We start from the raw sequence: 23,256 nt of genomic DNA, 5'->3' as shown, positions 1-23,256 counted from the left end.
ACATTTAGTAGGTCACCTGTCTACCCAGATTCCTGCCCAAAGCCCTTAGCCTTGAATGGCACCGTCTGTCAGCTTTCCCTCGGCATTGTGCTTTGCTGCCATGGCCTCTGTGCTCCCCTTCCCCTCCTCTGGCCCCCTCTACTTCCCTGGAAGGAATTGGCACACCTGCTGCTTCTGTATTGTCACCTCCCACTGGCTTAGCTTTTGTAATGCGGTTTCCATCTTTCCACTTGCCTCCCTGATGTTTTGAGTGCCCTCAGCAGAGTCTGACTGACATCGGGGCCTTGCCTTGGGCCTCTCCCCTCACACCTGCTGCCCTTTCTTCACAGGATCACGACGTTCCCCAGCTCTCTCCTACTCCTCAGCCTGTTTCTCATCAGTAACTTCCCTGTTCCTCGTTCTGCTCTCCACCAGGTTTCTTCTCACCAGTCTCTCCGCCCTGTCACTCTCATGGGGCCAGGGGGCATCACTGCAGGGGCTCCTGGGCCCTGGCTGTGCACCCAGCCTTCAGCATCCTCCTTGGACTTTCCCGGCATAGCACCCCCGGTGCCATCTCTGCCCCTCCTGCCCTACATCAGTGGCAATCCTGTCATCCTCTGCTTCCAGGCACCCTGACACTCTCTCTGCCTTTGCTGGGCCCTTGCTGCCTATCAGAGTGCCCATCTCACAGGTCATCTGACCTCTGCTTTGCCCTCTAAAGTTGTTCTCTTAAAGCAAAGCTCCGACGCACTTGTTCAGAACTCTCTCTTGGCTCCTTATCACTGCAGAAGTGAAGTTTGCAGTTCTGAGTGGGGCTCTCGGCTTCCACGGCGCTGGCCCCGTTTTCATCCTTGCTTCCCGTTGCTCTTGCTGCTCTGGCTGTACTGTGTACCTTCTGGTCTCTGTGCGTGTCTGGGTTGTATGTCTTTGCACATCGCTGACTTAGCTCCTTAGAAAACTGTTTCCCGCCTCTGCAGCACTGCATTCTGCTTGTCCTCTGCAGCCGGGCCCCCAAACCTCCTCCTTCCCTGCATCTCCACAGCTGGCGAGAATCTCTGTGCTCGGAGGACCCCAGAGCATGCATGTCATGTTATGTCGGAGGCACAGAAACTTGCCTGCCCAGTTACTTCTGGATGCTTCCAGACCTCAGCTCAGCTCTTGGTGGGGGGTTGCGGCTTTGTCCCGGGAGACGGGTGCTGGGCTTGCCCACTGAATGAGTGGCTGGTGGAAGAGGCCCTAGAGGAGAGTGGTAGACCAAGGAACATGGCCCCAAGGAGGCGACTCCCTGGGGTGGCTGGCAATGGCCGCAGGTGACAGTGGTGGCGGTACCTGCCCCAGCAGGAGGCTCTCTCACTGGGAAAGTCTGAGCCACTGGGTGAACCTTCGCGGGAAGGCAGGTCTGGAAAAACTGGAGGAGGCACAGGTGTACGTGGTGATCAGATGTTGCAGTCAGTGTTCTGCTAGTTGTGGTAGCAAGACTGTCACAGGCACTCCAGGGACTGGCCACCTGTAGGTAGTCTCTCTGTTAACTTGAAAGGATTCTTCGCCTACTAAAGTAGCCTTCAGGGACTCTGACTGCCTGTGTTGGCTTCCTGCAGGTCACGTGTATATTGGAAAGTAGCTTCTTGGCTTCAGGTCTAAACTCTGGGCCAAGTGTAGGTTTGGGTTACTTCAGCTAATTTTTTTCCTCAGTGTCTTAGAGAAATTGCCAATTCAGAGCTGGTGGTTTTATATGGAGTAATTAACTAATATTGACAATGATCTTTTTGTTTCTACAGAGGTTGCAGAACTTGAAGCTAATCTACCTTGTGAGTACAGCATCCCTGTTTAAGTGTGACAGATGTGCCATAAAATCATTGCATGAAGAAGCTTATATATAATAGCCATGCATAACATAAAGCTTGTTTTTCATGTGTATTAGGAATAAGTTTTAATTTTGCACAGGCAGGCTCTGACAAAAATGAGGTATTCACCATCTTTCTGAACAAAGCTGACAGTGCTCCCTCCCCCGTGGCGGAAGTGCATTTGCGCAGGGTTTGTGTGTCTTCCACAGCGTTCTGCCCCACATCCTCTCTGAGTGAAAAGGTGGATAAACCAGCCTGTTTTCATTAGTGCCACTTTTTGGCCCTGCAAGTGCATATTTGTAACTTACCTTTGTGCTCGCGGCAGGATGGCTGTGCTGCCCTCCCAGCCCTGGCACCCTCGCCTTGCTTGGGCTCCCGCTCAAGGAGACAAGCCGACTGCTGTCCTCACTTGTGAGCAAGCTCGAGCACCGGGTGGCTCCCCTGTGATAGGTGTCAGCATTTCTTATTTTTCCCCTATCATTGATCCCTTCCCAAGCCCTTTCTATTTCATAAGACCATCAAAGTCTGAAAGCTTTGACCATCTTTACTTTCTGAATTAGAACTTTTTAGCGTCAGATTTGGTTAACCGTAGTTCTAGGGCTAAGGATGTTTGTGATATGGGGAGATACCGGTCCCCTGGTCTGGGGAGTGCTACAGGCCAGTTGGATGTGGAGGCACTTCTGACACAGGTAGGTGTGGGCCCACAAGCCTCTGTCTAAAGGCGGAAGGGTAATGGTGCAGTGCAACCCTAAGCAGTTTGAAGTCAGAGTGTAAGGGTGAGTGCATACTGTTTCTTGAAAAATTATTATAATATAGCATTTTTGTATAGGAATATTAGGCTGTGATATAAAAATACATTTCTTAGTGTGGGTGTCAGTCAAAAATGTCTTAAAAGTGGCTGGATTGCTTGACCTCCAAGTTGTCTTATAGTTAGAACTAGAAGGAAGTATCTTGGGGTTATATTAAAAGGTTATCTTTCTTACTAGTGGAGTATTTACAAATGATTTGCTTTAAAATATTCCAGGGAAAAAAAACAACAACAAATAAATAAACCCTTGGCATATATATATATATTTTAACATGTATCTCACTAGAAAGGTGGCATTTATCTTTACAAGCTAAGATTAGGAAAAAATAAAGCTTTAATTAAGGTTTAAATTATTTTGTGCACAGTTCAGATGTGTACTTTGGGTGAAAGTCTGGAGCTCTTTGGCCCCAGTTTCTTTATTTCTAAAATAAGGAATATGACAGTATAATCTGGCTCTTCCAGACTGTGCTATCTTTCACTCTGCATTGATCTTCTGAGAGATTGGTAAAGAGGAGACCCCACTGACAGTCCTGTGTGGTTTTTATGTGTCATACGTAGCATGTTCATGAAGCAGTGACACAAGGTATAGTGAAAGGAGCCATGGACTAGTTTTTACTTTGGGTGCTTAACTCCTGTTGGTAACCTGTGTGATCTTAGGCTGGTCACCAAACTTCTCTGAACCATGTCATCTCATGGTTGAGGACGTTGGACTGGATGGTCTCTAAAGCCATTTCCAAGTCTAAATTTGAGTCATCCTGTTTTTGACGAAAATTTATACCATTGTAAAACTCGGCAAGTATTTTCAGTGGGACTTGTAAGAAATAAATTCAGTAGGTGACCCAAGGAGTTCAGCATAATGTCTTCCAAGTTTATAAAATATGGACAGTTTCTACATATATTCCTACCACATTCCTTGGGTATTTAGCAGTTTTCTGTATCATTCACTTGAAGGAGGAAGATCTAGGATAGAGCCAACTTTACTAGCAAGTAGCACTCTTCTCTCAGTGGGAAGCCCTTGCCCTGAGCCAGACCCCTTCTGGAGTGGCAGGCGGGCATAGAGCATTGCATCTGAGTCAGCAGAGTGCCATTTTGCCAGCAAAGCAAGCTGACCCACCAGTTGAGTTGTAAAGACATTACAAAAATGCCATGGTAAACTCTGGGTGTGAGCCAGCAAAGCTGGCATTATGTCTTCATTTCCGTAAGCTGTGGTGGGCACGAATGATTGGTGCTGGCTGAGCAGACTAGAAGTTTGGCCTGAGCTGTTTGCCTGGTTTTTCCAGGTTGAGTTAGCCTTTACCCACATGTGTTAATCTCCCTGAGGTATGGCTGTTCATTTCCAAGTGAAATAGCATAATTCTAGAATAGAAATATCTCTTTTTATGACCATTTAAAGGTTCAAAGAAAACATCTCAAATTGGAGTTAATGAGTAAATCACTATGAGGAAAACAAGTGACAGAAATGGCCAGTTTGCAGTTTTAGCATGTTGGCATAGTTACTTCCAGACCAGCAGTGAGGGGGACCCCTGAACTGGTCTGCAGCACCTGCAGCCCTGTAGGCCTCATGTGTGTTTCAGTGTTAGGCTGCTGCTCTGACCACCCTGATGTGCTGTTTCTTTTGCAGGTACATGCAAAGTGCATTTTCCTGACCCAAACAAGCTTCACTGCTTTCAGCTAACTGTAACCCCAGGTAATATTCTTACATACTTGAGTGTTAAAGTGATTTTCAAACAGCAGATTTTAAAGGCTGCCACACCTATAATCTTTGGCTTGATTTGTCCTCTTCTTGAATGTTATGACGGTGCTGACCAGTCCATGTGAAGACATGCTTTGTAGTCAAATAAAGCACAGGAAAGTGGGTCTAGGCACTCAGTGTAGACTCCAGGAACTGGGCACAACCCATGACAGATGTGAAGGACGTTGGTGGCTGCTGGTGTGCAGTGAAGAGCCGGCCTTGAAGTCACAGCAGGCTTGGCTCTGCCCACCATCATAGCATGACCACATTCAGTTGCTCACTGACCTCTCAGGTGCAGCCCACCCAGCTGCAAAGTGGGGACTGGCCAGGACCTGTCTCCTGGGACAGTTGTCAAGGTTAAGTAGATATGTACGGAGCACTTCAGCACAAGGCCTGCCATCTGGGAGCAAGCAGATTACCAGCTACCCTGCTTGGGACTGATAAGGCCTAAGCTCTGAGTGCCCTGGGACCCTGATGCATTTCTCCTCGGCCGGATGTGCAGCGAGAGGGATGACTTGTGCTTTTCAGTCCAGTGCCTCCTTGTGGCGTTCATGGTGGGCAGTGGGTCTCTTGCCACGCCCCGGGTGCTGCTGCAAGGTGCAGGGAAGGAGGACGGAGGGAATTAGCAAGGAGGTGGGGGGTGTTGTGGAAGAAAGGGAGAGTGTTATTTTATTTGGTGGTTGAAAGAGGAGTCAGAAACAGAAGAATGCATCATCATCCAATGAGAGAGTGAGAGAAAATGCAGCATTTTACTAGGTGCTAATGAACCACAAATAAGCCCTGCGGGCAGGATGGGCTTTTCCTATGGAGGAAGTTTTATAGGAAACAGGAGAATCCCATTTTCAAAATGTGCTTGGAAACTTCTAAAAACTCTTGGTGGTTCTGGGACCCATACATCATTGAGTCTGGTACCATTTCCACTAAGCCGAGCAAGCGCTAAGACGCAGGCAGTGCAGACCGCCGGGTGGAAATGGGGTGCTCACGTGCCCAGCACTGACAGACCTGCAGCGCAGGACTTCCAGCTCGGAAAAGTGAAAATTGTAACCATTCTTGGCCGCCCACACTAAAACACGCGCACAGTCTGCTGTTTCAGCGCGAGGCTTCAAGCACACTGCAATGTTTCTTGGTGACTCAGGGTCACCATTATGAATGTCATTTACTGTTGCTTTTGAGCAGTATAGGGTGTTTTCAGAAATTACCGTGGTGATTAAGATTGGTTCTCTGTTTACCGATTGGCCTCGGACTTGTGTGTTCGTAGTGAAGTGTTTTCTTCCCTCTGCCCTCCTAGGGCCTGTGCAGTGGCTGTTGGGGCTCCTGCCGCTGTGCTCTGCCCAGGCGTGGGCTGTGGGCCTCAGCCCCTCACAGGCCTTGATTGACTTTGCCAGACTTGTTACCATCTTGCATGAGTGAGAGTTTGTGTTGAGTGCAAACTCCGGATGAGCATTTTTCTTTTTATTTATTTATTTATTTAATGTTTTTTATTTTGGTATCAGTAATCTACAGTTACATGAGTGACGTATGGTTACTAGACTCCCTGCATCATCGAGCCCCCATCACGTACCCCATTACAGTCACTGTCCATCAGCCATTTTTCTTTTTCTTTAACTGGATTTTTTTTTACTGAATTACACAGATGTTGTGATTGTTGAGCTTGTCTGTGTGAACGCATCTTTGGTGTTATTGTTCTTGACAAACAGAAAAATGCATCATCATCCAATGAGAGAGTGAGAGAAAATGCAGCATTTTACTAGGTGCTAATGAACCACAAATAAGCCCTGCGGGCAGGATGGGCTTTTCCTATGGAGGAAGTTTTATAGGAACAGGAGAATCCCATTTTCAAAATGTGCTTGGAAACTTCTAAAAACTCTTGGTGGTTCTGGGACCCATACATCATTGAGTCTGGTACCATTTCCATTGACAATGGATGACAGTTTGCCGCACTGCTGGTGCCACTGTTCCATCCGCTGGAACAGCAACCTGTGCTTTGGCGCCTGTAACTCCTTGGTGCCTTAGCATTTATATGTGTCATAGTGCAGCAGGGACACTGTTGTTGCACTGAGCTCTGTGCCCAGCATGCCTTTCAGATAGTGTGTATATGCCCTTATTTTATGTCAGTGAGTCGGAATGCTGCCTCGGTTCCTGCCCTGTGTTACTAAGAGCAGCATAGCAGAGAGCTGCCAACCCTAAAAACTTGCCTAATATTGTGGTTTTTAAAAAACTTCGGAGTCATGCTCCTCTTGGTGTTGAAAAACAAATTACAGAGACATGCCTAAGTAATAAAGTATGAACAGTGCATGAAACAGATGGTTTTGAAACTGGCACATATGCAGCCAGTAATCCTGAGGCTGAGTCTGAAAACTCAGTAATCCTTAAGATAGAGATATTCGGGTGCTCAGGGAGGGAGAATTGCGTCTGAGTTTGAAGCTCAAACTCTTCTTTATCAGGCTCCTGGGAAGGTAGTTCCTCATCATACTTGGTAACATTTTCATAGTTTTGTTTGTTTTTAGAATGTCCCTCATGCTTGGGAATAAGTGCATTCTTCACAGAAAAGATGGAAGTATAATTTGGTGATAGAGGAAAAGAAAACACCTGAATTTAGGGGGAAAAAAGTCTCCACATCAACTCATAAAATAAGAAAAAGTACTATTAAATGAAGTGAAACAAGACAAAACAAACACTTAAAAACCGGCTGAAATACCCCCGGGAGTCTCGGAGGGATGGTTCAGGGCCCCGTCATAGTTGCCTGGCTGACTCGTGGAAGCCCCCTCAGCCTTCTCCACTGTGACATGGCAAGGGGACCATGGACTCAACTATTTTTTTATTTTTGCTTTTTGCTTATTAAATAAATTTTACTGAGGTATATAATTACTAACAATAAAATGTGCTACTCTGAACTGTGCGGCCGAATGGGTTTTGGAAAAAGCATACAGCTGTGTAACACAACCCCCAGTACAGGTGCTGCTGGCGTCCAAGTCCTCCTGCCTCCTTGCGGTTGATTCCCTGCCCCTGCCTCCCGCCCCGAGTTTCCTTTTCATTCCTGTTTCCATAAATCAGTTTGTCAGTTCTTGATTTCATATAAATCTGGCATCTTTCACATAACATGTTTTTAAATTCACATGTTGTGTGTATCAGTAGTCGGCTCACTTTTGTATGCATATTCCATAATTGATCATTTCCCTGTGATGAACATTTGAATTCTTCCCAACTATTGGCTATTATTTTATTATTTTTTTCTTTATTTTATTATTTTTTTTTATTAAGGTATCATTGATGTACAATCTTATGAAGGTTTCACAAGAAAAACAATGTGGTTACTACATTCACCCTTATTATCGAGTCCCCCCCGCCCTACCCCATTGCAGTCACTGTCATCCGTGTAGAAAGATGCCACAGAGTCCACACTTGTCTTCTCTGTGCTACACTGTCTTCCCCATGACCCCCCCCACACCATGTGCACTAATCATAATGCCTCTCGATCCTCTTCTCCCACCCTCCCTCACCCCTCCCCTTTGGTAACCACTAGTCTCTTGGCTATTATTTTATTATGTCTACTGTTAGCTTCTCACACTATCCTTTGGATACTCACTTTTCCTTTCTCTTCAGTTCCATGTAAGAGTGAAATTTCTGAGTCAAGGGAACGATGTATGTTTAAGTTTTTAGGAAACGTTCTAAAGTAGTTGTACCATACATTGACCATCAACGTGTGATAAATTTGAGCTCTTCTACATGCTTACCAATACTTGGGTGTGAAACAGTCTCTCATTGTGGTTTTAATTTGCATTTGCTGGTGCTGGGGTTTTGATTGAGACTGTGTTGTCTGTAGACAGGTTCAGCAAGAAATGACATCTTAACAGTGTTGAGTCTTCCAATCAGTGAGCTTGGTAAATGCTGCCAGCAACTCCGATCTTTAGTTTCTCTCAGCAGTATTTTCTAGTTTTCTGTGGATAGGTCTTACAGATACTTTATTAATAAAGTTGACGCTGAGTATTTAGTGTTTTTTGAAGCTGTTGTAAATAGTATTTTTTAAATATCCATCTAACTTGTTACTAATATGTAAAAATACAATTGATTTTTAAAATACATCGATCATGTGTCCTGTTAACTTGCTAAATTCTAGTAGCATTTAATATTTTCTTAGGGATTTCCATGTGCATGATCATCATGTCTGCAAATAAAGGCCTCTTTCCTTCTTTCTCATCAGTGTGCATGACTTTAGTTTCTTTTTCTTACTGTGTTGGCCATGACCTCCAGTACAGTGCTGAACAGGCGCAGTGAGCGCCCATTTTTGCCTTGTTCCTGATGCTGATCTTAGGGGGAAAGTTCATTTTCCAATGAATACGATGTTAGATTTTTTGTGTGTATTTTTTTTTTTAATGCCCTTTATCAGGTTGAAGAGTTTCCTTCTTTTCCTGGTTTGCTGAGTTTTTACCATGAATGTGTGAATTTTTTAAATGCTTTTTCTGCATCAGTTGAGATGATCATTTTATTTTTCTCCATTATTTTGTAAATAATGGTGAATTATATTTACTGATTTTTGAATGTTAAAGCAACCTTGTATTCCCTACAATAAACCCCATTTGGCTGTGATGCACTATCTGTTTTTTATACTGCTAGATTCAATTTGTTGTTTTACTATAGAATTTCGTGTCAGTATTCCTGATGACTGTTGGTTTGCATTTTTCTTGTCTTATAATTTCTTTATCTGGTTTTAGCAGCAGGGCAGTGCTAGCCTGCCTGGTAGAACAGATGAAGAAGGGTTCCCTCCTGCTCTCTGACAGAGTTTGGGTAGGATTGGTATTATTTTGTCCTTAAGTATTTGATAGAATTCACCAATGAAGCAAATTGGACCTGGAGTTTTCTTCCTGATAATTTTTTATTTATTAATTCAATTTATTTAATAGATATAAAGTAATGCATCTGTTATGTTTCTTAAGTCAACTTTGGTAATTTTTTCCTTTCAAGGATTTGCCCATTTCAGCTAAGCTGTGGAATTTGCTGACATAAAAGTTATTCAGAATATTACTTTATTATTCTTCTAATATCTGTAGGATCTGTACTGATGCCCCCTTTTTCATTTTTGAAGGAGTAATTTGGATCTTTTTTCTTGATCTAAATGTTAGCTTGAGGTCCATCTGGTTGATCTTTGCAGAGAACTAGCTTTTGTTTTTCTCAGTTGTTTGTCCATTTCATCAATTTCTGCTCTTAACCCTTTTTATTTCCTCCGTTATATTTTGTGTTCTGTTTGCTTTTGTTTTTCTGTCTTCTTAATGTGGAAACTTAGATCATTGATTTAAAAATATTTTTAGAAGTGTTGATTTAGGTATAAATTACATTCTTTTACTTAGCATAATACTTTGGCATCTCACCCATGTGGTTGCATTAGTCAGTATTTTGTGTCATCTTACTGATGGGTTGTACTCTGTAGTGTGGGAGCACACCAGTTTGTTTATCCTTCACGGTTGATGAACCTTTGTGTTGTTTCCATTTGGGGCCATTAGGCATAAAGCTGCTATAAACCTTTGTGTGCAGGTCTTTGCTAGTATGTTTTCATTTCTCCTGGCAGTGGAATTACTGGATCATGTGAGAGGAGTAAATTTTAACTTTATACAACACTGCCATACTATTTTCCAAAGTGAAAGTACATTTTACATTCCTGCTAACAATGAATGAGAATTCCAGTCACTCAGCATTCTTGCCAACAACTGGTATTGTCCACTTTTTCTGTTTTAGCCATTTTGATAGGTATGTATCTCCTTATGATTTTAATTTTCCCTAATTACTAATGATGTCGAGCATCTTTTCCTGTGATTGTTTGCTATCTGTGTTTCTTCTTTGTTCAAGTGTCTATTCAAATATTTTGCCCACTTAAACTTGGATTGCTTGTCCTGTTATTGAGTTGTAAGGTTTGTATACCTGAATATAAGTCCTTTATTGGATATATGGGTTTTTTTAAATGGCTAATAACATCCTTTTTATTAATGTTACATATACCTAAAAATTCTGATTAGGGAATTGCAGTGTAAATTTTTTATATTTATGTGTATATTCACATAAATTTGTTTTTAAGTATATTGATTATTATATTACTCGTGTTTTCTTGATTTGAACATTTAATTTATAAAAACTCCTTAACTGGTACATGATAATAAAAGTGCAGCTTACATTGACTGATAAAATTTTAATTGATTTATCCATTATCCCCAGTATATTCGGTTAGTGGTCATTCTTAGCTTTAAGATCCTAATTTCTGAGCAAAGAATATGGTTGGTGAGTCTGAAATGCTCACCATGAGCATTTTGGAATAGAATTCAAATAATCGTGGAGATTTAAAAAGCTGAGGAAGTGGAGGGTACTGAAGCAGGCCTATTGGCTTGCTCAACATCCTGGTCTTATGGTAGTTTTTGTGTACTTTTCTATTACTGTAGCAAGGTTTCAGACACATAGAACGTACACTCTTATCCCTGGTTCTTTCTAGATTGATTTTTAACTTTAATTTGGAGGTAGATTGAGAGGGGATATATTTGAAGAGGAACAGACTTTTTTCTTTTGGAATCTTTTCTTTCAAGTAACCCTAGAAATACAGATGGCAATTTTTTATATAATAGAGATGTGATGTGAGATCTTAAGACAGTCAAGTCATCTGCCCGAGCATCAACTAACGTTTATTAGGAACGCGTTCGCTGCTCTTTCCTCGCTCCTCCCGGGAACTCTGTTGATGTGACGCGTCTGCTTACCAGCCTACTGAGCAGGCGACGTGTTGTCTCATACCCATTGTTCTTACCCTGATTTCTGCCCCTGCCTCACACATAACTCCGAGCACATTCTGTCATGGGCTTAGGCTCCCTGGAGTGTATGTGAAATTGAATGTCTGACTTATTGTTTTAAAAGCCATTCATTACCATGGTTAAAAATATATCCTGATGGTCACCAGTAACTTTTATAATGTTTTTATAGTGTATACCATACACCAAAATGACATGCTGTTAAATGTTAAGCTCTTGGGCATTGTAGAATGCCAGCACTCCTTCAGTTTCCTATACCGCCTGGCAGTGCCTTTTATGTGGCATGGGCTTTTTCTTTTATCTTTTTCAAAGATCATGTTCAGTGAGGTGTAATGACAGTAAATTCACCGTTCTTTGCTGTATGGTTCTCTGTGTTTTGACAAACACAGTCGTGTAACCAGCACACAGTTGAACTACAAAATGTTTCCATCAGCTGAGAAAGTTCCCCTAGGCTCCTCGGTAGTCGGGCGTGTCTACCATGTCATCGATCTGATTTCTGTCCCTGCCAGTCGCCTTTTCCAGAATGTCATGTAAATGGACGTGAGCAGTATGTAGCATTTCGTATATGGCCTCTTCCCCTTAGCACAGTGCTTTGGAGATGCATCCGTGTTGCATATGTATTATTGTTTCCCTTGGCCATCGCTGACTGGAGATGGAGGAAGGGGCCATGGGCCACAGAAGACAGGTGTTCTCTTGGAACAGGACAGTGGAGGGGACGGTTTACCCTAGAGCCACCAGAAAGGAGTGCAGCCCTACGATTCTTTGATTTTAACCCATGAGACCCGTCTTGGATTTCTGACCTGTAGAAAGTAATAAATTTGTGTTGTTTAAGCCACTGCGTTTATGGTAATTTTATTATAGCAACAATATAAAACTAACAAGTAGCTGTATTTTTATGTCTAAGAAATACAAAGATTTCCTCCTATTTTTTTTTAAGTAGTTTTTATAGCTTTTGGTTTTACAGATAGGTCTGTTACCCATTTTGAGTTAATTTTTACATGTGATGCAAGATAGGGTCTAGTTACCCCCCTCCCCTCCCAGAATGAATGGGGAAGTATTCCTTTCTATTTCCTGGAAGAGTTTATGTAGAATTAGTATTAATTTAGTATTAATTCCTTATTAAATGGTAGACTTCACTAGTGGTCATAGAGTTTAGTTGTTTTGTTTTTATGCTATGACTTCAGTATAAACACAACTTCCTGAATAGATATAGAGCTCTTTAGGCTGTTTATTTGCCAGTAAGCTTTGGTAGTTTGTGTCTTTCTAACATCCACATTTTCAAATTTACTGGTAGAAGATTGTTTTTAATATCTTCTTATCCTTTTAAGTTCTGTGGAGTCTCTGTTGATACCCTTCTTTAATTTCTAGTATTGAAATTTTATTTCTTGATCAAGTTAGCTAGAGGATTGTTAATTTTACTGATTTCTGCAAAGAACTAGCTTTTGGTTTCTTCAATTTTACTGTAATATTTTTTGTTTTCTGCTCATGTTTTTGTTCTTTTCTTCTTTTTATTCTCTGTTTAACTTTCTCTTCTCTTTCTAGTTCTTAAGGTAGAAGCTTAAGTAATAGTATATTTTTGTTTTCCCATCCAACCTTTATTTTACAGTTCGCATTTAATTTGCATATGTTATAACCCAAAGAAGTTATTATCTTTGCTTTAAACAGTCTGTTTTCTTTATATGTTCATCAACATACTTCCCATTTACGACCTTTGTTCCTTTCTGGAGATCCGTGCTTCTGTCCGTTGTTCTCCTTCTGTCTGAAGAACATCCTTGTTCTTGGGGATTTTTTTGTGGTGCCGGTTTGCTGATGATGAATTCTGTCAGCTGTGCTGAATATTGAATTCTTAAGTTGGCAATTTCAGCATTTTAAGGATAGCATTCTACTGCCTTTTTTTCTCATAGGAGGTTAGTGGTAATTCTTTGTTCCACTTATGTGACGGGCATTGTACTCTCCGGCTGCCTTAAAAATTATGTCACAGTTTCCAGCAGTCAGATCAGTTTGCTTTGATGTGGTTTCCTTTCTGTTCTTTTCAGCTGGGTTTATTAAGCTCTTTGGATCTGTGCATTATAGTTTTCATCAAATTTAGAGATAATTTGACCAACATTACTTTAATTTTTTTTTCTATAACCCCTTTCCAGGACTCCAATTATATATGTTATTATCTTTTATATATATATTTCCTCTACATATATACTATACCTCCACTGGGTCACAAGATTTTGTTCACTTTCTGAACTTCATTGTGGGTAATTTCTATTTTCTGCAGTGTCTGATATACTGTGAAGCTCATCCAATGAAATTTCCATTTCAGATATTATGTTTTTCAGCTGTTGATGTTTTGTTTGCTTCTTTGTGATCCTTTCTATTTCTTTTCTTGTGTCCATGGTTTCCTCTGAATCTCAGCATCTCCTCATGACAGCTGACTTAGTGTCTGTGCACTGCACGCTGGCTTCCCGGCCCCGGTGTCACAGCCAGGCACCTGCTCTGCTGTCGCAGCCCTGCCATGGCCAGGCCTGCACCTCTGCCGAAGCCGGCTCACTTCAGCCCTGCCTCCCCGCCTGCTCCCTGGTGCCTTTCCTCGTCCGCCTTTTCTCTCTGCTCTGCCTTCCCCTCCCCTGCCCTGCTCATGCTCAGGTCCTCGCTGGACAGCCTGATTTGAACGGCTCTGCCATCTACCAGCAGTGGGGCTGCAGCCAGTTACATAACCCGCATGACTCAGTTTCTCTGAACGTGTAATGTCTTGCTCGCCCCACCGAGCTGTGGGGGGCAGGGACGGTGAGCACAGCCTCGGGTTGGTTGCATGTAGGGTGTGCTCCATGCTGGCTCACTGTTGGGGGCTGTTGGCCTATCCTCGGGTCTTACTGACGATACTCCCCTGAAGCTTCCCCGACTGTTCAGTCCCCACCACTTTCCCTCTTAAGGGAACCAACCTCAAGTGTGGTCTCTGTCGTACCATTTTGTCTTCATAGGTTCTAATGTTGGGGTGGGCAACAAGGCCTGTGAGCCGGGTCCCATCCTGGATGACTTTTTGTTCAGACCTCAAACTGAGAATGGTTTTTACATTTTTATAGAGCTTTAAAAAATTAGCAAAACAGTATGTGACACAGACTATATGGCCCAGAGTCTGAAGTACTTACTGTCTGGTCCCTTACAAAGAGTTTGCCAGCCCTTCGTCTGCAGGTTCACCTTGACAGTGAGTATGTTTTCCTGCCTTTTAAATTTAAAATGTGCATAGAGTGTAATTTCCTGTGTGCTGCAAATATTGACATTTAAAGTTTAAAGTATTATACTCCCCTTTAAAATGTTACCAGTAGAATCTCAGTCCCTGGCATCGTGCATTCTTCAGAAATGTGCATGAGCTGTGTTCAGGTGGTAGGAGTGAGCTCTTTGCAGCTTTTCTCCTTACATGTTTTCAGCCCACTTGTCCTGTGGAATTTTATCCTAATGGAAGCATTTTTCTGCATAGAAGTAATTTGTCACCCTGTCATACTCTGCTGTAATTATATATATATACTTACTTTAAAAGTTCCTTTAATTGTCAGACTCCTGGATGTTTAGCATTTTCTTTTGAACAATTGTTACAGTTACTGTTTGTACCAGTTCCTGGCTCCCAGTTTTCTTCCTGTGCCATCAGCTGCCCCTCCTGTCCCATCTCCTGACACCTCTTCGTGGGGGCACCTCAAGGTTTCATCCTGTCCATGGACGTCCCTGGGCAGGTCCCTGTGCACTGAACAGCTCCCACACTGTTGTCGTGTGGCCTGGACCTCTCCCCTGCACACCAGAATGATCTGTCAGCTGCCCTTCTATGCTTCCATTGAATGTTGACATGAAATCTCAAATCGACGTACTGAAGTTGAACTTGGCACAGTTGTGCCCCCTGGTGCTTTTTGTCTTCATGGTGGCAACTCTGTCCTTTCTTTCCACTGCAGGGCAGTGACCCCTACCTCTTCCTTGGCCCTTCCCCATCCACGCCTGACCTGTAGGCAAATCCTGGGCTTTGCCGTCAGAGGGTTTCTGCTTCGCTGCCCCGCCTGCGCTCCTGACCGCATAACTCCCACCTGGCTATCGTAACGTCATCCAATGGGCTCCGGCCCTGTGATTTTTTTTTGTTAAGTTGTCCTTTGTGCTCTAGAACAGTCTAAGTAGTGTTGGAATCCTCTCTCCTTTATAGGTTTAGTTCGGTTTGCCTGGGAAGCTTCTACCTCTAGTGCTTTTTAAAAATTAACTCCTTTACCATTTTATCTAACTTTTTCTATGACACTGGTCTGTTTCTTTTAGATTTGCTAATTTAGATAAGGTTGTACAAAATTGTTCTTAAAATTTCCTTGCTTTCTGCAATATTTTCTTGTCACTTATTATTTTTAGCATTTGTTCTCGCTTCCCTTGTTTATGCGGAAGTTTACCTACGTCACCGATTCTGCCCCAGCAAACCAGGTATCCACTTACTTTGCTTTCCGCCGTTATCTAACTCTCCTCAGTTCCTTTGATTTTTATTGTATTGCTCTGCTTTCCTTTGGTTTATTTTGTTGTTGTTGTTTTTTCTGACTTACTAAGTAGATTCTTAGGTCCTTCAGTCTCACTCTTTTCATAGTTTAGTCTGTGACGTTTCCTATGGCCACTGCTTTAGTTCTGCCCTCCAGGTTCAGAGCCTAGGATGTAGCACTTCATCATCATTGGTTTCTAGAAATTCTGTGATTTGGAGTTGACTTTTCCTGTAATCCAAAAGTTGTTTAAGCTTGCTACAAAGCTCTCTATTTTTTTCCCTGTGATCTCTTTACGTGATCCCGCACCTCCTCTGCTCAGAGCCCTCTTCTGGCCCCCCATCGCAGTGTGCCTAAAAGCCGGCGTGCTCACAGTGGCCTGCAGAGCTGGGCCCGGTTACCTCCTCGGCCTCAGCTCCTGCTTTCCCCGCCTTGCTTTCTGGCCTCTGCATTGTTCCCAGAACACAGCAGCCCCCGCCGCCACGGGCATCACCCAGCTTCCCCTCCCTGGAGTGTTCCTTACCCTGATGGCTGCCTTTCCAAGCCATGGCTCTCCAAGCTGTTTAAGATTGCAGCCCCTCCCACCTCCTTAGCTCCCTGAGCTCTTTTCACCATCTGTTATATAATTTACTTACTTATTTTGTCTACCACTAGCATGTAAGCTTCATGAGGGCAGGAAGGTCACCAGTGGGTGGCATATTGTGGGCACTAATCAAGTATTTGTTGAATGAATAATGACTTTAAACACTGCTGTTAGCATTGATGGTTATTGAATATAAAATAGCATTTCGCCTGAACTGTGTCTGAGAATTATGAGGTTGTTATTAGCATTTTTCTCTGGTTTAGTCTATGTATTTGTGAATGAATATTACTTTATGCCAGAAAGAAGGGCTCCATATCAGTTTTCTTCCTTCATTTTGTCTTCATAGACATAGACACTGAGAACTGCTCATTCATGTGAGTAAGTAGATGGGCATGGAAGGTGTTTTGTTAGAGCTGTGTCATTCTGTCCTTGGACTTCAAAGCTGGAGGACAGAAACCATGTATTTTCATGGGCTTTCAGCTGACTCCTAAATGAGGTTCCTTCTTCCATTTTGTTGAAAGCAGAGAATTAGGAACCACCTGCTTTGGGAAAGGCTTTACACGGCCAGAGGACGACAGGCTTCACGTCACAGTCTCTGAGGCACCAAAACTTCTGCCAAGGCCTGTCCGCTGACCGTTAATCCTACCTGTCACCCTTGGGAACATCTCATTTTGCCTGAAATACTCAAGGAGTTGAGAAAACTATGATGTTACTAATTTCATCATGCCCATACCAATAAAGTGTATTCAAGACTTACCACACACTTACATGTCCCTCCAAAGACTGACCCTGCAAGTCGAGCTCAGTCAGGTTGTCATATATCTGCCGTACGCTTAAAGAGGCAGGGCCAGTTCTGATTGTCACCCAGTGGTGCCCAGTGGCTGGCAGACTCTGTGCGTGAACTCTGCCCAGCGGCTCCAGAGCGAAGCAGGCCTTCCTCCGCCCGCCCCCCTGCCAAGTGGGAGCTCCAGAGCCGGACCCCACAGGTGCGTCAGCGAGAATTCTTTGGCTGGGTCTTGGCTGAGAAAGTGAGATTTAACGAGAGGTGCTCCTGGGTGTCATCTCAGGCCCGTCTGCTCCCAGCTGCTTTTAAAGTTGGACTGTGATTTCTGGGCAAATTCTGTAATAAATAAGCAGACTGGATCAGCTCCAAAAGCTGTGTGCCTTAAAAGAGGGAAAAAGAAGTACTGGCTCAGAAGCAGATTATTTTCCTGAAAGAGGTATATTCCATGAGGTAGAAAAAATCCAGACAGTCTGCTTTCTGTTTTCAGTGAGTTCAGAGATGGTATAATTCTGATATTATTAAATGAGCCCTTGACTAGCACAGAGGAATGTGGCAGAATCAAAACCACATGAGACCAAAATAACAGTTTGTTTAAAACTGGCAGACAGCAGAGTTGAAACTATATGATCAGTGAAATGGAAAGCCAGCTAGAGAAATATCCAGGATGTGGGAGGATGGAGAGGCCAGAGGCAGCCTTAAGGACGAAGAAAAGAACAGGACAGATGCAGCGCTGTCAGCCAAAGCTGGGCGGCACTGCACAGAGCCTCTTCACGGCACCTAACGCCAGATGGCCGTGCTGCGGTGACCCATGTTGGACTATGAGACCGATGTCCTCAGAGCCTTGGCCGAGCAAGGGTGCATTCTGAATATTTTATACTTACTTGAAAATTGCTTTTTTTTTTGGAATTAAAAACTTTCCCCCTAGAATACTCCTTCCAAAGACAATACTACCAATCACTAACCCAAGTGTATTTATAAGCACTAGAAACAGACCTACCAAATAAGTGGTGGGAGGCGAGAATCACACATGCCAAGGATGGTCAGGCAAGCAGTCAGAAACCGTTCTCCCCTGCACTCTGTGCGATCAGCTAGGTGAGCGAATGAGCTGAAGAAATACACGAAACCAAAAGATGAGGAGGAAACACAGAAATAAAATATTTCTGTTACCTTGGTTGAGAAAGACTGTTTTAAACATAAACCAAAGACAGAAACCACCTTTCTGTGGGTTAAGACTGGCTTAAAAATGACAGCTAGTTGAACAAATCAAAAGGCAAATGGAGAAAGAAACATTATAACAAATATAAAAGGCAAAAGTTAATCTTAGGATCTTTTTTATATGGGTAAATAAAAGATGAATACCTCAGTAATAAGAGTTGAAAACCATTAATCATTTTACTTAAAGGAAAAAGTACAGGTGACCAATAATATGAAATAAATTTCAGTCTCACTAGTATTAATCAGATGAATGTAAAATAAAATAGTATTTCTCCTCTGTCCCACTGGCAAAGAATAAAAACCCTGGGACCCAGGTAATGTGGGTTTTAACTGCTAGACAACATAAATGTTGACACAACCTCAAAATTCTTAAAATGTTTTTTCTGGTGATAATTTGTTTGGCACTGTCAACTTCCTATTAAATGTTCACCTTACATAAAAAAGCTGAGGGAAGCAGTACAATGTTGTATTGCTGATTTGTTCATGATTATAAATATTTTGGCGGAAGTTGAACCTTCATTTTAAAAATGGTTTTCATTTTGTCAGATCGTTTAGAGTAGTTTAATTTCTGGGGGCATTGCCAGGTTGAAGCGTGTTTGTGCTGGCGCGCCCTGCTGGTGGTACCAGCAGCATTGCCAAGCGGCCAGGCTCACCTGTAGGCCAGGCTCATGTGCCAGACGACTCGAGAAGAGGCAGAGAGACAGGTGGCACAACAGGGGAGTTGAGGCTATGCGATGAGGTCTGCATGGCACTGCCACTTCCTCCCTGGACACCCTCCTACATGCCCTCCAGCCCCCATTGCAGAGGGCCTGCTGTGCTCTGCACGCCTCACCAAGCACTCAGCCAGCCAGAGCCCCTACAGCTGCTGACGGGGAACACTTGCTGAGGCAGTGATTCTGTCTGGCGCCCTGCTATGTGCCCAGGGCTGGATCGGTGCCTGGCAGAGGTCCGTGCTTCATAAACGCATGTTGAATGACTAGAAGCCACGCGCCAGGCCCTGGGCTGTCGACGCTAGTCCACCTCCCCTTGGAGCAGGCAATCTCATGGGACCAATGGCAAACAGGTGACTGCGCAGTTTAAACAAGGTGGTTACCTGCCATGAGATGCATTTGAAGGGTGCATGGGTCTGGATTTGGACCGGGGTGGGGTCCAGTTGAATCTGGACAGGGTGAGGCCAGAGCAGGGCTGCTTAGGCCAGTGTTCCGGGAGATGAGGCCGCGGAGTGGCCAGTGTTCTAGAAGGATGCCCGGACCTGTCCTGAGGGTGCGTGGCCAGTGTGGGGTCAGGACTTGAAGTAATGGAGGAATCCTGTAGTCCCATCTTTAAACTCTTAATTCTGTGTTTGCATATCCTAACATAGTGTTTGCTTTTTGTTTCCTTTTCCTTTTTTTTAAATTTAAAGGATTTTTTTGTTTTGTTTTGTGTTTTTTGATAGATGAGGGTTACTACCAGGGTGGAAAATTTCAGTTTGAAACTGAAGTTCCTGATGCGTACAACATGGTGGTGAGTAGCCTGTACGGGAGCGTGGTCTCCCCCCTTGTGGCTGGTGGCCGGCGTGGAACCCAGCATTCCCCACACTGCGTCCACGTGTCACCCACCCAGTCCTCTTCTGAGCATGAAACTGCAGACGTTTGGGTAGTTAATGTCACTTACCAGCATTATTTAAAGTTTTAGTGGAATGATTCATTTTTTTCAACAAATATCTGTGAGCACTGAGTGCCGGGCAGTCTGCTCTGGGAGCACAGCTCTGCCAAGGTCGGCATGACTGTCCCAAGGCTGGCATCTTTCCTGTGAGCTGCCTGTGTTTTGCGTGTAAATCTTACTTATTAAATTCTGGCACTAAAGAAAAAAGTGCAGTTCTGTTTGTCATTTTAACACCAAAATTCCTGAAGTGTATAAAACGTTCATCTTAGAATTTTAGAAAGGAATAATGACTTGTAGTTTTAAACTTTAATTTATACTCATAGCCTTGTGTTAATCCCTCAGAGGCCCTTTTACGTAATGATCATACCACATTCTATCACATCCTGTCTTTGCTTTCAAGGAACTTACCAACCAATGAGGAAGGTCAGGTGAAGTGTAGGAAGTTTTAAATGGTGAAAGTGGTAAATAGCAGACAGTGGAGATCGTAGAAATTGGTCATTCGTAGGAAACAATTTATAGGAATTTAGAGAAGGAAAAGAGGATCCCTTTTGGAAATGGTAGGAGCCTGTTAAGTGTGGAAGAAGAAATTAAGAGGCATCCTGATCTAGGCCGGCCGTGTCCAGGGGTGGGTTTTCTAGATGGCACGGAACTCTCCAGAGCTGTGTTGACAGGCTGGGAAGTGGGAACCGCAGCCTCTGCGGTGGATCGGCCAGGCTGACCTGAATGAAGAGGTGGGTTGGGCGGGGCTGAGGGCGCGAGGACATCAGCTCTGGGCCTTGCTGGGCACCGTCCCTTAGGCGGAGAGAAACCGCTGGAGACTCCAAAGCACTCCACGCCCCGAGGGGGGCATTGGAGAGGCACATGCCCGGCAGACACACAGTCCCTCTCAGCCTCTGAGCTGTCCAGCTTTGCTCATTTCATGTATGTTGAAATATTTATTTCCTGACCTTCTCTAGGCCTATCAAATAGGAAGTAGAAATCTGATGGTAAAAGTAAGTCTCTTGTTAACCTGACACTATGGGTGTTGCGGACACCGTTACCCCAGTTCAGTGCTGCATTGCTCAGGCTGCAGTGACTGCCTCCGGGCGTCTGACAAGTAGAAGGAGCCTCCCCGGCCCCCAGCCCAGCCCCACTGCCCTTGTATACAGTTCAGTGGTTGTAACACTTGTTTAAAGCCAAACCTTTTATCTGTGGAAATTGCTCTTTACTGGGCTACTGCATTAAAAGATCTTTTTGAAATGTAGTTTATGAGGATGGGGAAGAGTTGGCAATCCAAGGAAAAAGACAAGAAAGAGATTAATTTTTAAGCCAAGACAGGAAACGATGCATGTCAGTTGTCTGTCTGCGCCCAGTCGGCTGCTGCCGCTGCCCTAGACTTCACCGTCACAGACCAAGGAGCCTGGCTCGACAGCACTGCTCCCTCAGCTTGAGAGGTTCAGTTTGGGTACAGACACTGCAGTCCAGGGGCTGTTTGATGGTCTCTGGAAACACCCAGACATTACAGTACTTAAAATTCTAGGCTTCATTATCTGGAGATAATGCTTTCTCTGTGGTTTACTCATTGAAAGAATGTTAAGATTAAAGGCTGGTGAATTTGTGACAGTCTTTTTGGAGAAGCAGTGAGTTTTGAGAAGGAGGATGGCTCAGGGAAGAGTTTAACAGAAGCTACTAAACTTCCCGAGCAAGGCCGGAGTTGGCCTGAGGCCCGGCGCTCCAGGTGCGTCAGGCGCAGTCAGTGGCCGAGTGTCTGTCCCCGGGGTAGGGAGGAGGCCAAGGAGAGGATGTCTAGGAAGGCAGCGTCTTCCCTGAGGGCAGCCACGCCAGGCGCCAGGACTCCCTGTGCCTTGAGTTGTCCACAGTTCGTGGTGGTGCTGACACTCGTATCTCACACCTCCGCAGGGTAGGGCTCCAGAGGACTTCCTGGTGTGCCCTTCCCGCCACACCAGTGGCCAGTGTGTCGTGAGAGTGTTTGTCGTAGTGCCCCATCCCTGTGTGATTTCTTAAAGAAACAGAGAGGTAAGGAATGGAATAAACAGGATAGAAAACCACTGGGCCTTGAAGACATGTTTCTTACATTAATTGATGATTTACAGTCATTTTACATTTTTATATTTTAGTTTCTGTCCCCTTTGGGAAAGTTCTAAATGGTGGACTGGCCCAATTTTCACTGGGAATGAAACTGATGTTCCTGCAGGAAGTATGGAGAGGCTGGCCTCCCTGCGAGGACCCAGGCCCTGCCTGCCGCCATCAAGGCCTCCTCCCCTCCCCGTGCCCAGCCTCGGGGTGCTCCCCCTGCCTCTCACCCGGGCTGAGGGGGTGCAGCTGCCTTGCTGACAGGCCAGTGCATGTCACGAGCTCATGGCAAGGAGTAGAGGGTAACACCGTGGCGAGGAGACCACGAGGGGTTATGCTTAATTGACACAGAGGGAGCTGTGCGTACTCATTCCATCGTTAATCTTTACCTCTCTGATTCTCCTTAGCGGCTCTTCCAGGAGTGCCTTAATCACACAAGCTTTCAGGGCGTGGCACGGACCTGCCACACTAGGCATGCGGTGCATGTTTGTTGCGTGCTGGGCATGCCCTCTGCCCCTACAAACTTACAGTGTAGGAAAGTAAACCAGCAGGTGAAATTGCATAGCTTGGCGTCTGGTTTGAGGTGATGAGAAGCTTTAAGGGACCTGTGTTCCACTGGGATGAAGCACAGCCAGTGTTCAGCCTGTGAGCACTTTGTGGAGTCTCTCAGGGTTTGGGTGCTTCTATGTCATAGTTGTTATGTTTTCTGTTCTTCATAAGTTCTTGCAATTAGGGTCTGTTACTAATACTGTGAATCTGAAAAAGTTTTAATTGATGAAGTAGATGGTTATTTTAGAATAAACTTTTTAAAGAAAGGAGACACCTTCTTGGGACCCCTCCCGCCCAACCTCACACACGGACCCTTCACCCCAAGCAGCTAAATTCAAAATTCCTTTGTTCTGTGTCCTTTTGTCCCTGGACTTTACCTCACAGCCTCAAGCTTGCCCCATACTCTCTCTCAGACTTAGAAATTGGTTGAAATTACTGAGTGACATTAAATTTAGAGCCCCTAAAATGTGCTAGGCTCTGTGTCAGACCCTGCAGGCTGTCAATGAGAAAAATCTCATGGAGGACGGACCCAGAAACGGATGGCCAGGCTAGCGACACCTGGGGCGATGCCCAGAGCGGGGGGCGCGGTCTGCAGCTCCCTCTCTGCCCCATGCACACGAGCTGGGGATGCGAGGTGAAGGACACTGGGTACTGAGGCAGGAGAAGGGAGCCCAGCTTTTCACCCTTCGGCTCCATTTCCTCCTAGATGTGACTCACATCACGTCCCCTCACATGTCATTGGTAAGGTGACCAAGTCGCGTAGTAGGGCCATGACTCAC

The 23,256-nt window shown here is 44.3% G+C and overlaps 1 protein-coding gene across 2 annotated transcripts in view; it reads left to right on the top strand.

Annotated features, from left to right (window-relative positions):
- Positions 1–23,256, top strand: part of UBE2F (ubiquitin conjugating enzyme E2 F (putative)) — a 47,504-nt gene that overhangs the window by 11,713 nt on the left and 12,535 nt on the right. For both annotated transcript variants that reach the window (XM_037009646.2, XM_037009645.2), the window contains exons 3-5: positions 1,758–1,787; positions 4,253–4,318; positions 19,647–19,714. In XM_037009646.2, coding sequence (XP_036865541.2) covers positions 1,758–1,787; positions 4,253–4,318; positions 19,647–19,714 — 164 coding nt within the window. The remainder of the gene's footprint in view (positions 1–1,757; positions 1,788–4,252; positions 4,319–19,646; positions 19,715–23,256) is intronic.

The sequence above is a fragment of the Manis javanica genome, chromosome 12, assembly GCF_040802235.1.
Source record: "Manis javanica isolate MJ-LG chromosome 12, MJ_LKY, whole genome shotgun sequence".
Lineage (NCBI taxonomy): Eukaryota > Metazoa > Chordata > Mammalia > Pholidota > Manidae > Manis > Manis javanica.
The sequence above is the reverse complement of the archived record's forward strand: the minus strand, read 5'-3'. Positions and strand labels throughout refer to the sequence as shown.